General features: G+C 41.7%; 1 protein-coding gene across 3 annotated transcripts in view; it reads left to right on the top strand.

Annotated features, from left to right (window-relative positions):
• The window catches only part of ANTXR1 (ANTXR cell adhesion molecule 1), a 236,348-nt gene that overhangs the window by 18,945 nt on the left and 204,663 nt on the right, over positions 1–12,740 (top strand). For all 3 annotated transcript variants that reach the window (XR_010129955.1, XM_031008064.3, XM_055378912.2), the window contains exon 2: positions 8,316–8,387. Coding sequence is in view for 2 of the 3 variants with exons in the window: in XM_031008064.3 (XP_030863924.3) it covers positions 8,316–8,387 (72 nt within the window). In the remaining variant the exon portion in view is untranslated. The remainder of the gene's footprint in view (positions 1–8,315; positions 8,388–12,740) is intronic.

Below are 12,740 nucleotides of genomic sequence, written 5' to 3'. Positions count from 1 at the left end.
AAGTTTTGTTCTTTAACTGCCAAAGGAATTTAGAAAATCTCTCTTTGACAAAGTCTTGCTTCCAAACCAGTTGTCTTGCTGCAAAAATCATATTTTGAATTTCAAATGTTAACTTTTTCCCCTTTTCTGCATCACTGCTGGAAAAACAGAATCCCCCACTGCTCCAGGGTGGCTCCTGCCAGATGGATGTCTCCGACTGACCAGGGTCACTTTCTGTGCAGTTGCTAAAGAGAAAAGCACAGTACAAAGTTCAAAATATTACCCCCATTATGTATGTAAAGATATTGTTAAAAAATATTCATCAGAATTCTTTTATAATAGTGAAAAAGTAGAAGCAACTCAATGTACAAAAAGGAATTATAGCTATTATAAAGTTATAATTATACAAGTTATAAAGTGGAGAAAATGCAGATGTTACAAGTGATGTTGGGAAGGATTAGTGAATGAAATAAAAATTTGTTCATAACCATTATGACGTTAAGTGAAAAGAGCAGAGACCATAACCTGTAAATACACAAAGTGAAGATGCTTGGGGAAAAGTCTGAAAGTAAAATCATTGCAGTGAAGGCAATGGTTCTATCTGAGCTGTGGGATGATGGGTGATTTTTATTTTCTTCCTTTTGTTTGTCTTTCCCTCCTCTCTACCCACCCCCCCAAAATTTCCAACAATCAACCTGCTGCTTTTGTGATACAATATTTGTAAATGCTCTCCCTTGGTGCCCTCATTCTGAGTCACTTCCTCCTAAGTGACATCATCCACAGCCACTCTCACTGGACGATGTTGACCCATCCCCCTTTGATCTTTCTGGGGGATGCAAAGTGGCAACTGTGTCTTCATCTCTGTGAATCTGGCGAGTGTGAGAAACGGAGCCGCAGCTGTGCATTTCAATTATGGGAAATACCTTTTGGGTTACTAACCCATTGTCTGTATTCTTAACTACAGTGCTTTTGTGTTGAATCTGCACCAAAAGTACCAATAGTTGATATCAGAAAATGTTTTTAGGGTTCTCCTGGTGTACATGTGTTGTGTGTGTGTGTGTGCATGTGCTTGTCGAAAAAGGCAGAGTGGAGTTGAAAGGAGTGCATATTTTGCTGTAATACCTTTTTGATCATGATCCACAAGAAAAATATATTTTATATCTTGACACAGTACATATACAATACTTATGTGTAATTGAACAAAAGTTAACACATAACATTCTTTTTGTTACTGTATGCAGTATATTCTGGTATTTCTATTCTATTCTATTTTTTTAATGTTAGCAATGTCCCATGACATTGCTTTCCCAAATCACTAATAAATTCCATTCTGCAGCTTAAAAATCATTGTTTCCATAGGCATCAGTTAGATATACTAACAGGATATTTCATCACAAGTCAGTCGAGTGGGGCTGGGCACCCTGTCCTGGGGTCTCCGTGACACAGACAGGAGCAGGGTGGGTGGCCCCAACTCAAAGTACAGTGCTCAGTGACTAGGTTTGGGTCTGTATTGGTGTCTAAAGAAGTTGGAGTGGAGGCAAAAGTCAAGGTCAAGCTTTTTGAGCAAGAGGGAGGCATGGCTGTGACTTGAAACAGTAATAGGAGGACAAAGCCTGAAGGCCTGGGCCAGGTTTAAGACTCTAGGCAGTCAGAGGACAGGGCAAGGCTAGGAGGAAGCAGAGGAAGGCATTGCCCTCAGATTATTGTTCAGTTACTTCCAAGGGTCTAATATGCAAAGAGTAGAAGCAAAATAAGAACTCCAAATCTCATTCTGACTTGTCTTCTAAAGGGCATTCTTTTCCTTGGAAGAAGCTGGGGAGGGAGCACAACAGCAAATGAATGCAGGGTCTTTGACAGCAGAACCAAGTGTGAATCCCACTTATATGCACCTGAAGCTGCTGAACATGTCTGTATCCTTCCAGGATTGGGACCCAAGTGGGTTGCTGAGGTCATCAGTGACTTCAACTGGGTGGGGCTAAGGACAAGTAGAAATTGGCAGTTTTATAATTTCCATCCTTAGAGCTGCTCTGCTCTTCCAGGATTAAAAGACTCCTTGGTGATGGTTCCAACTGCAAACTTTCTTTTTCCCTTTTATTCTATTCTAATCTGTGTGCAAAAGAAGGGAGGATAATTTAAATTCAATTTGGCCAACTTGATTCTTTCTGACTCTGGTTGTATGTGTGGCTAATGGAAAGAGCCTGTGTTTTCTAAGGAGCTTAACCACAGGGAGGTTTGGAAACTCACATAAACAGAAAAGAATGCACTTCAGAAAACAAGTCAGAATGAGATTTGGAGTTCTTATTTTGCTTCTACTCTTTGCATATTAGACCCTTGGAAGTAATTAAACAATAATCAGAGGGCAGTGTCAGGTTCCATGCAGAATCCTGCACTGGGAATACACAGTGAGTGCAACGTCACAAAAATTTCTTGACTTCTTATCATGTTCCAAACACGAGAGAGCATAGAAAAACAAAAATAAGAAAGACACTCTGGAACTGCTTTCAGCAACAACCTTCTGGGTCTAGTAGTGAAGACTGGTGGCTTTCCCTCCCCATGGTCTAGTGAGCCCTTCTCCAAGGCCAAGTCAGATGACAGTGTGGGAGGGCATTGACTCTGGTTTTGAGTGGACCCAAGAGTATTGAAAGAATCTTCAAGCACAGAACTCTGTAAGACTATCTTCAAGCAGAATTCCTGGGAGGCTACTTGAATTCCAAATTCTGCTGAGATTTGTGCAGTGAAACACAGGCACAAAATCCCAAGAAGAGGTCTGGACCCTCTGTGCCATCCTGAGACCAAGTTGACCTATAATAGCCTTCAGGGGCTAGAACTGCATTTGAGTTAGGATTTAATGGAGTCGAAATTAGAGACCTTTTACATCCACTGATTTCTAGAACGTGGCACTGCAACTCTCTGTGACTACAGCTTGCCCAGCAGTTACGTGTTAAAGGCAGTTCTGGAAAAAAAATCTACAACAGAGTCCAATGGAACACTTTCTAGTACTATTTATATTTGGGCTTAGAAGGTTTTAATTTCCAACTGCAGCTTTGGTGATAATGACTGTGTGGGCCATACTATCTGAAGATGGTATCAGGACTCCATAGCCAGAGTTTAAGGTCATTGACTTATAAAGAGACTGACATGATAAATGGCATGTTCTATACATTGTAGGGTGGAAAGAAACTGGAATTGGATCCACTTTCTGCCATTTCCCCCAGCCAACACCTACCTGGTTGTGACCAGGAGTCCACTTAGGTCTTCAGGATTGAGAGGAAGCCCAGGGTCTGAACTACCCTGAGTCAGTTATTCTGGCAATAGCTACTAGGGCAGTTTCCACACCAGAAGATCAGTTACAAGGCCAAGTGCAGGTGAGACATATGTGTTTCAACAGAAAGTCTAAACTGAGTCATAGACCCAGCAAATTCATCCCTATGGAAGAAGGCAGCGGGGGGTGGGGTGGGGGTCTCGTTGAGGTCCCAGTGGTCATGGATAGGAAGTCAGCTGGGATTGGTGGGTGGTGGTGAGGCAGGGGAGAGGACGGTGGCATCAGACAGGTAAGCCTCCTGCCAATGGGGCTTTGGGTTAAAGAAATATAAGCAGTACCCCCAACAAGTTTGCTGCCATGCTGAAACCATAAGCAGTGGACATAGGGCTCTTTCTTTCTCCAAGAGGTGGTTTGATCTTGCACTAGGACAATGCCTGCATGTGTGGGTTAAGAAGTTTCAGAAATAAAGAGTAGAAGGAGTCCAAGGTGCAGATCGAAATAACCCTTTACTCTCTTTTTCCTTTAGTAGCTGAGGCCCCTTGGAATCCCAGGGTAACCCAGAGAAGACAAACCCAGTTTGGTTCCTAGAATCTTAGAAGTTTGTGGTTTTACCTTTGATGATTGAGGAGGCAGGCTATGTACATCTCCAGCGTGGCTCAAAGGGTGTATATTTTGGTCAAGGCTTAAATAATTGTGTAAAGAATGATCACTTACATACATGAAGTGACAAACCCCAGCAGCGACAGGGCAGCTGTTAGCAGAGGAGCAAGCCTGTCATTGCCTTTTTGCCTCCAGTTTTGTCTTAAAGCTCTCATTTTATTTTCTTCTTCAGAAAATTCAGCTTTTGCCCATTAGCAAGAGTTTTGATGGATGTAGACTTTTGTCAACACCCAAGGATATATTTTGGATCTTTCCCTAGATCTGGCATCAACAAATCAGGTGAACATCAAAACGGTATAAACTTTACATCAGTCAGATTGAAGTATAGTGAAAATGACATGTTTTAAGAAAGTTGGAAGTATGAATTATCATTGGGTGACACTTTTCAATAAGTAAAGGAATGCAAATTAATTTGTGGCTGTGAAATAGGGCCACTCCTTGAGAATGAGGAAATATCAACACAAAAAGGATTTACTTCAAACTCTTGCTCCTTAAACAGGGAGTCAATAATAGTTTTCCAATTCTAATTCAAGTTCCTATTTCACCAACACATTGCTTCTCCTCCTAGTATAATTTCCTGATTTTATTCTTTTATTTCTGTGGGTACATAGTGGATGTATATATTTACAGGGTACATGAGATGTTTTGATACAGGCATGCAACGTGAAATAAGCACATCATGTAAAATTGGGTATTCATCCCCTCAAGCATTTATCCTTTGTGTAACAAACAATCCAATTATGCTTTTTAAGTTACACTTAAATGTACAATTAAATTATTATTTATTATTATTGACTATAGCCACCCTCTTGTGCTATCAAATACTCGGTCTTACTCATTCTTTCTAATTTTTTTTGTACCCATTAACCATCTTCCCAGTATAAATTCCTCCCAGCAGAAATTCTCTACTGATGAGGAAATTGGACATGGGATAAAGGAGGTTTGGAGATTCCTCTCTAATCATTAGATATCTCACCCTACCCCCTCAGTAACCAGAATTTCAAAGATTAATTTTTCTGGTTGTATGGACCAAAACACAGCATTGCATTTCAGAAGTGGCCACTAATGGCCAGTCTTTAAGGAAATCTCTTGATTCTAGTGGAAAGGGGTTGTAGAATTCTGGATTAGCAATGGCTTATAGGCAGTCACGTGGCATATCTTCTGAGGCACCTGGAGAGCATTGGGCCATCTCTGCCAGATCACCACCCAGGACCCCCAGGGCCAGAGCATCCACCCTATGGCTGAAGGATGGCACCCTGGACCAGTCTATGTGACCTGAAGTATACAAGTGAACCCTGTCCAGGAGGATGGCCAGGTCTTTATGAAAGAAGATTTCTAAAGCTTTAAGCCCAGGGCTAGGATATGCAGTTCTGGTGAGCTCGTGGGAGACTCCAGATGCCATTCTGTTCAGAGATCTCCTGATGATCATGTGGGCCCAGTCACCAAGCAGCTATGCCCTAGAATCAGTGACCCATCTGGGAAGGCTTCTTACTTCACGTAAGTCACGGGAATTGGCGAGAGCCATCTGAGTCCCAAACCCAGGCTGTTTATCCAAACCAAGGCAGAATAGTTGAGGTTCAGTTGGCAAAAGATCAGGAAGCTTCCATGAGCAATAGAGGCTTTTCCTCTTCATGCTCTTCTTTCTTTCATTCAATAAACAGGTAATGCTCGGGAGGGAAATTTCTTTAAGACCGATTGCCACCCAGTATCAGGGGATGCTGACAGAGAGGTGGACACGGTGGCCTTGAGAGCATAAGGCAGGGCCTTATGCATAAGGTAGTGAGTCCTGTCTGTGTTGGTTAAAAGCAACATGGAGAGACCAACCTGAGTTTGCTTGTTTTTTTGTTTTTTGAGATGGAGTTTCCCTCTTGTTGCCTAGGCTGGAGTGCAATGGTGCAGTCTCAGCTCACTGCAACCTCAGCCTCCCGGGTTCAAGTGATTGTCCTGCCTCGGCCTCCTGAGTAGCTGGGATTACAGGCATGCGCCACCACGCCCGGCTAATTTTTGTATTTTTAGTAGAGACGGGGTTTCGCCACGTTAGCCAGGCTGGTCTCGAACTCCTGACCTCAGGTGATCCACCTGCCTTGGCCTCCCAAAGTGCTGGGATTACAGGCATGAGCCACTGTGTCCACTGACCTGAGTCTTGAATGAAGAGTTGCTTGCCACTGCAGACAATGAGTATCCCAAGCAGATGCAGTATGTATAAAGGCTGAGTGAGCAGAATAGACAAAGGGGTGCTTTTGACAGGAGGGGACTGACTCTGGCATGCTCCTTCCAGATCCCTTCCCCATCTCCCCAGCTCCTCCCCTCCCCTCTACAGGCTGCATGGTGCTGCACCATGAAACCACTTGCTCTTCCCCAACTTCCATGTTTTACACCAAGGATGATCCTTCTCCCCTTGTCTTCCTCACAAGTTTCTACCTGTCCTTCAAGAATGGGATTAAAAACCACCCCCCTTCACAGCCTGCACCAGCACAGAGAGCCATTCCCCTTTTCTTTTTTCCAAATGCACAGTCCTCAACTGCAGCACTTTTCATGACAGGTTACATATTAATTCTTCTGTCTTCCTCACTCATCTCTGAGTTCTTGAGGGGAAAGCACCATTTCTTAGCCATCTCTGCACCTTAGGCAGCTAGAGTAGTGCTGGGTGATGTTATTTTTAATAGTTAACAAGAAATATTAAATCCCCAGTATAATCTTCCTGCCTCTGGTTATGGCAAATATCATCTCAAATTAGCCAAAGTGGGGTTCAAGATGAGCACACAAAAACATAATTATAATGAATATCTCCTGTATGAGGAGAAGAATCCAGGATTGAATCATTGCTTTTGACCCTTTTTACAGTGCCTATTATAAGATTCTAGACAATCTGTGTTGTTCAAAAAAGAACAAAGGATAATATAATGAACACCCATGCATTCTCCACATAAAATGAGCAAATGTTGACTTATTTTCCCATTTTTTTAAAGAAATAAGAATGTGTATGTGAATATATTCATAGAAATTGTGTACTGGTGGATTTATAATTTTTTTCTCTAACAGTGGAACAATGACTATCACTGTAAAAGCTGCCTATGTACATTCTCTAGAATTGAAGTTCTAGATTAATTTGAGGAAAGTGAGACATCCTTATGACACAGAGTATCTAATGGTATGACCAGAGCATATTGTACCACTTTTTCAGGTCAGACAGATATATCATTTCTGGATATGGGACAAAGAAAAATAAATTGCCCTCCTGGAAATGGAATACACCCGATCAGAATGAGAATTCTTGTGACTATCATTCCATTAAAAGGAAAGCAAAAAGTCGTCTTAAATCTCTATAAAATAGTTTGAAACAAAGGAAAAACAGCAACAAATAGCTCTCTGGATGTTAAAATTGTAAACGAGTGCATAATAAATAAAAATCATCAGAAATCAGTGGAAAATGTTTGCAACACAAAATGTCAGAGTAGAAAGAGCAAACTCTAACCTCAACAGTTATTAGAATGGCAAGCAGAAATGCAGAGCTTGCCTGAAATTGATCCTTAGGTGAAAGGGAGGAGGCATCACAGCTACTAAAAAGAGTGGGTTTGAATAGAAAAAACTAATCGGAGCCATTGCAACAAACTGAATATGAGCACTATGGAAAATATAAGCTGACTGAAGCAGTAGGAAATGGTACCAGTGAAACAGAAGTCAAACTTGGGAAATAAAGAAGCCCCTTTCCAAATCTAAAATCCCATGATTCCGTATGTCCTAGGGAAACAGTTTCCTTCTTTTGTCACTAAGAGGATTCCTTTTTCGTATAACAAAAAGCTGCGTCGTTTTTCTACTTTTATTAATACGACTAAATTAGATTTCCTTAAATGTTCAACTATCACTACCTTCCTGAAATAAACTTCACCAATTAATTAATTATTATTCTTTTGGATTCCTGCTGTGTTCATTTCATTAATATGATTTAGAGATTTTGCCTCTATATTTACAAATGAAGTTGGACTCTTTCGGGAGGGGATGTGTTTATCGTGTGTGCTAATTTCATTTAAATGGATTAGAATAGTTTTTCTTCCCTAGTCAGAGAAAAAATTTAATAGCACAAAAATAGCTGTTTCTCGAAGATGCAAAACTCACTTGTGAATCTCTTTGGGCCCAGCGTTTGTTGTTGCTGTTGTTGTTTTTCAGGGTTTTGGTGTGTGGATTTGGGGTGGGGGCAGTGCGAGATTGGGGGAGTTCTTTTACAACATCTTAAAGAACCCTAACAGAAAGTTGAAACAGCCTTTCAAATAATTTCCAAAGTTACAGAAGTTTCACGTAATGAGTCCAGTTATTGGAGAGGTCAAATGTAAAATAACAGAATGTGAAGATAAATAATATAAGGTAAAGACAAATAAACACCTGAGTCACGCAACACCTGCTTTTGTTTTCCTAGATCAGGAAGTGTGCTGCACCACTGGAATGAAATCTATTACTTTGTGGAACAGTTGGCTCACAAATTCATCAGGTGAGAAACACTATGCATTTTCTTCACTTGTAGTTCTCTGTCATGAGTCAAACCAGTCCACGCTTGCTATTCTATTAATTACTACATACTTTGGGGATGTTTTTTGACTAAGTTGGGCTCTCAGATCTCGGACCAGAGACTGTTTGCTTTGTTTTCATCTTTGCCACATTTTAGAGTAACATTTGGCTTTATGTTTTCGGGAGGAGCCAAATCTGGTTACGAGACCAAAAATATTTAGCATTCTCCCTTCTCTGTTGAATAGCCTATTCTTATTACCTTTAACATTTTTCTTGCACACTGCATCATGCAGCAGCAATTGGCACATTTTAGCTGGACTCACGTGTAGGGTGTACAGTGTGTAGGATGAACAATTCATCCCAGTTTGCCCAGATCTTTCCCAGTTTTAGCACTGAAAGTCTCACATCCTAAGGGGAACCCTCCTTAGTCCTGAGCAAAATGTGACAATCGGTCACTCTGTAGCTGTGTGTACTATCAGGTAGAATCCTCTGAGCATTTTCAACACCACTTTCCCAGGCAAGGCAATGCAGTTTTGAACATAGTCACTGCAAATATCATGGGAGTCTTGGACTTAGTAGTAAGGAAATAAGGTCACTTCACCCCGCTGTGTGCAGCCTCCAAGGGATAACACAACAGTAATAGCTTTCATAGAGTGCTTGAAGCAAGTTGTCAAAGTCTTTGGTAAAATTGGTCTGATCATCATAAATTCTAACACAGCTCCACTTCATGCTGATGGCCTCCATAGAGTCTTCCGGTTGATAGGAGTGACCATAAAGTTCTTCTTTGAGTAAGGTTCTCTGTCTCAGAATACAGGTTATCCTCTAAGCCCTGGGTAGTGACAGACATGTTCCCCTCAAATTTGGTTATTGACCTCAACACATACCTACCTGCCTAATTGGAGGGAAAGGGTTAGGAGGTAGCTTGTCTGTTATGCCAAAAATTGGAAGCTACAGCAGGAAGCATCTAAACCCAGATGATTAGGAAAAACAGATGCTGAGAGGACAGAAGGGAGAAAAAGTACAGGAAAAGGAGAGAAACAAATACATGGGTGGTGTTAGAAAATGTTTGAAAGGATCATAGAAACTAGGAATTAAAAGGAACGAGACTTCCCAGCCTATCCTAGGAGGCATTGTGTAACTCTCTACTTGAATAGCTCTGGTGAAAACTCACTGCCTTTGAGGCAAAAGTCCAACAGTTGGACAATTCCAGTTTTCATAAGTCTTTTTGTCATTAAGCCAAGATGTCCTTTCTTCACTCGCAGCCATTGGTCCTTTGGAGTGATATAAAACAAGTCTGCCTCCACACCCTTCACAGTAACTGCTCTGTGTCTCATTTGCTCTTCTGGGCTTCTGTTCTCTCTGAAGTGGAGGAGTCTAGTGGGATAGGCTTTGAAGTCAGGCAGATGTGAGTTTGAATCTAAGTTCCGTTGTGCAACCGTAGCAATTCACCAACCTTGGCTGAACCCTAGTTTATATATGAGGCTTATAAAAGAAAACATGTGCAAGCCCACCAGTCCAGCACCTGGCTTAGAGTGGGCACACAACATCTTTCTCAGTTCCCTCAGCAATCCCAGACTCTTCACTATCTTAGAATCTTAGAAAATTGTGGGCAGGGGCAAGGGAGGGGATTAAGAGAATGCTTAATCCAATTCCCTTGCTTTATAGATGAAGAAACCGAGGACCAGGGAGGTCGACATGGCTTAATCCAGACAAGGCACCCTTCTCTGGTTGTCTCCGCTAACCCTATTTGGCCATGGAGCCCCTCAAAGTGTGGAGCCAAGATCTTACCATCACCCAAACTCCACCAGGCAGAGGCTGGGCTGTCGTCTGTTGACAGTCACAGCCCAAGTGCCCATAACAGTGCCAGACACATAGTACATGCTCAGTCAGTATTTTTAAATAAGTGAATGAATGGGCAATTTTCATTTATTTATTCATTTTAATAAAAAGTCTAAGGCAGCTGGGACTACAGGGGGGAGATTCATTCAATAACAGTGGCTGATGCCAGTACAAGTACATCATTTCTAATCTCAGTGGGATTTTTGACATTTTGAGTCCTTTTATTTATCTTTATTCTGACCTTCTATCATTTTTCTAATAATGATTCTTATGCTTTGCTGTTTTCCTCAAGCCTTCAACCAACACCTTACACCCATTGCTGTCAGCAAATAACCTCACCTCCTACTTCACCAAGAATCCAGAGAGTAGTACACACGAGTTCAAGTTCCAATCTACTCCTAAAAGATGCATATATGTCCTTCCCACTAGTCTCTGAGATCCAAGTATCCCTCCCATGTAAGGCCAACCTCTCCATTTTAGTCTGACTTTATCCCATTGTCTCCAGTTTCCTCCAGGTCTTTGTTTCTGTCTTGTATTTTTCTCTACCTTTCCCCTGGCTCCTTCCCCACAGTCTACAAACACAAACTAATCTCTCCTGCCCCTTGTCCCAAAAAAAGAAATGACAGTGAATCTCTTGATCTTGTCTTCCTATAGATGGGACCCTATTTCTCTACTAGTTTCTCACTCATTTGTCTTTAAAGACTGGCCATCTCCATATCCTTACTTCTCATTCATTCCTTAACCCACTGCTATCTGGCCCTCCTCCCCACCCTTCACCTGCTTGCTCACCAAAGTCTCACCCAGGGATGACCCAGAGGAAAAATCCAGGAGCACTCTGCAGCCCTTAGTCCACTGGATGCAGGGGTTTCATTGGATCCAGACTTATCCTTCCTTGAAACTCTTTCCTCCACTGGCTCTCGTTCTGCTTCCATCTCACTGGCCTCAGCCAGCCCTTCCCACACTAGTGTTGGTTTTGTATTTGGCTCACTTCCCCCCTCACTGCTGACACTCTCTCTGAACAACTTTGCCCACATCAGTACGCTGAGGACTTCCAAATTATGCCTCTAGCCTAGACTTATATGCCAGTTGCCTCTTGGAGACCTTTATTTTCCACATTTCAAATTTATTATTTCCAGAGCTGAACTTGACAGAAGGGGAGCAGTATATAATGTGGCAGTTAGGAGCCCAAGTTCTAGAATTAAAACACTTGACTTCAAGCCCCAGGTCTGCCACTCCCCCACTGTGTAACCTCAAGGAAATTGTTTCATCTTTTAGGGCCTCAATTTCCTTTTGTGGAAAATAGGAACTGTTAGTTTGATATGAACTATCAGGATTGGTACTATAGGTACCAGTCTCATACAGTTGTTCAAGTATAATGAGATCATACTTGCAAATCACTATGATCTCACACATGGTAAGAACTCAGTAAGGTTGGCCATTATTATATTATTATAATCATTATGATTGTTGTTATTATCATTTAGGACATGGTGTCCTGCTGCCCCAGTGCTGGAGAAGTAATCCCAGGCAGCACGGGGTCATGGACAGAAAACTGAGATCTGTTTTAGGGACCAATATTCAATTCACCAGGTATTGCCTGAGCTCCTATCAAATATTAAACACCATGCCAAGGGCTTCCAAAGATGCATCAGGCACATGGTAATAAATGCAGACTTTATCCTGGAGACAGTAGGAGTCATTGGAAATTTTATAGCAGATAAGTGACAGGTTCTAATTTTTGTTTTAGGAAAATAATTCTGGGAGCAGTGTGAAGAGTGAATTGGAGCAAAGAACCTTCCTAGGCAAGACACCAGCTAGGAAATTGTAGTGGTCAGACGATTGAGGCCAGGATCCTAAGCTAAGATACGGGAAGTGAGGCAGGTTTGAGAAACACTTGGGGAACTGGAACTACAAGGTTCAGAGCCCGATCAGGTGTGGGAGGTTATTGCATTGTGAAGAAATAGATTGATGCTATGACGGAAGAACAAGTTGGACACACAGAACGGCATTGCATTGCTGAATCCACTGCAGTCTGATGGTCCATCTTGCAGACTGAGAAACAAGTTCGTCCTCAGGTGAGAGTGCTTCTGTCTCCAGAGTGTGACTCTTACATTGAGAATGCTCCTGAGCACTGCCATATAAAAACCATGCCAATTTATTCATTAATAATGAGAAGTATAACTACCAAATGGAATAGATATTCTTATGACCAGTCAGCACATTCTCTCCTTATAGGATAATCTCCTTGGGAAGCCAAGGAGAAATTAAAAGTTGATGGTGATCCCACTTTCAGATCAAAGGGAGTTTGTTATATAATGTTAATAACTGATGGCATCAAGCTGCAACTCATCATTAGAGAATACACCAGGCTGCTGTGGAAACATTATCAAATTTTGCCTATTGGGATCCCCTTTTATAGACACCATACAGATTGGTCCCCTTGTTGGGACACACTTCAAACAGAACACAGGGCAACAATGAAGTTTATCATTCTTAC

Source organism: Gorilla gorilla, chromosome 12, assembly GCF_029281585.2.
Source record: "Gorilla gorilla gorilla isolate KB3781 chromosome 12, NHGRI_mGorGor1-v2.1_pri, whole genome shotgun sequence".
NCBI lineage: Eukaryota > Metazoa > Chordata > Mammalia > Primates > Hominidae > Gorilla > Gorilla gorilla.
The sequence above is the reverse complement of the archived record's forward strand: the minus strand, read 5'-3'. Positions and strand labels throughout refer to the sequence as shown.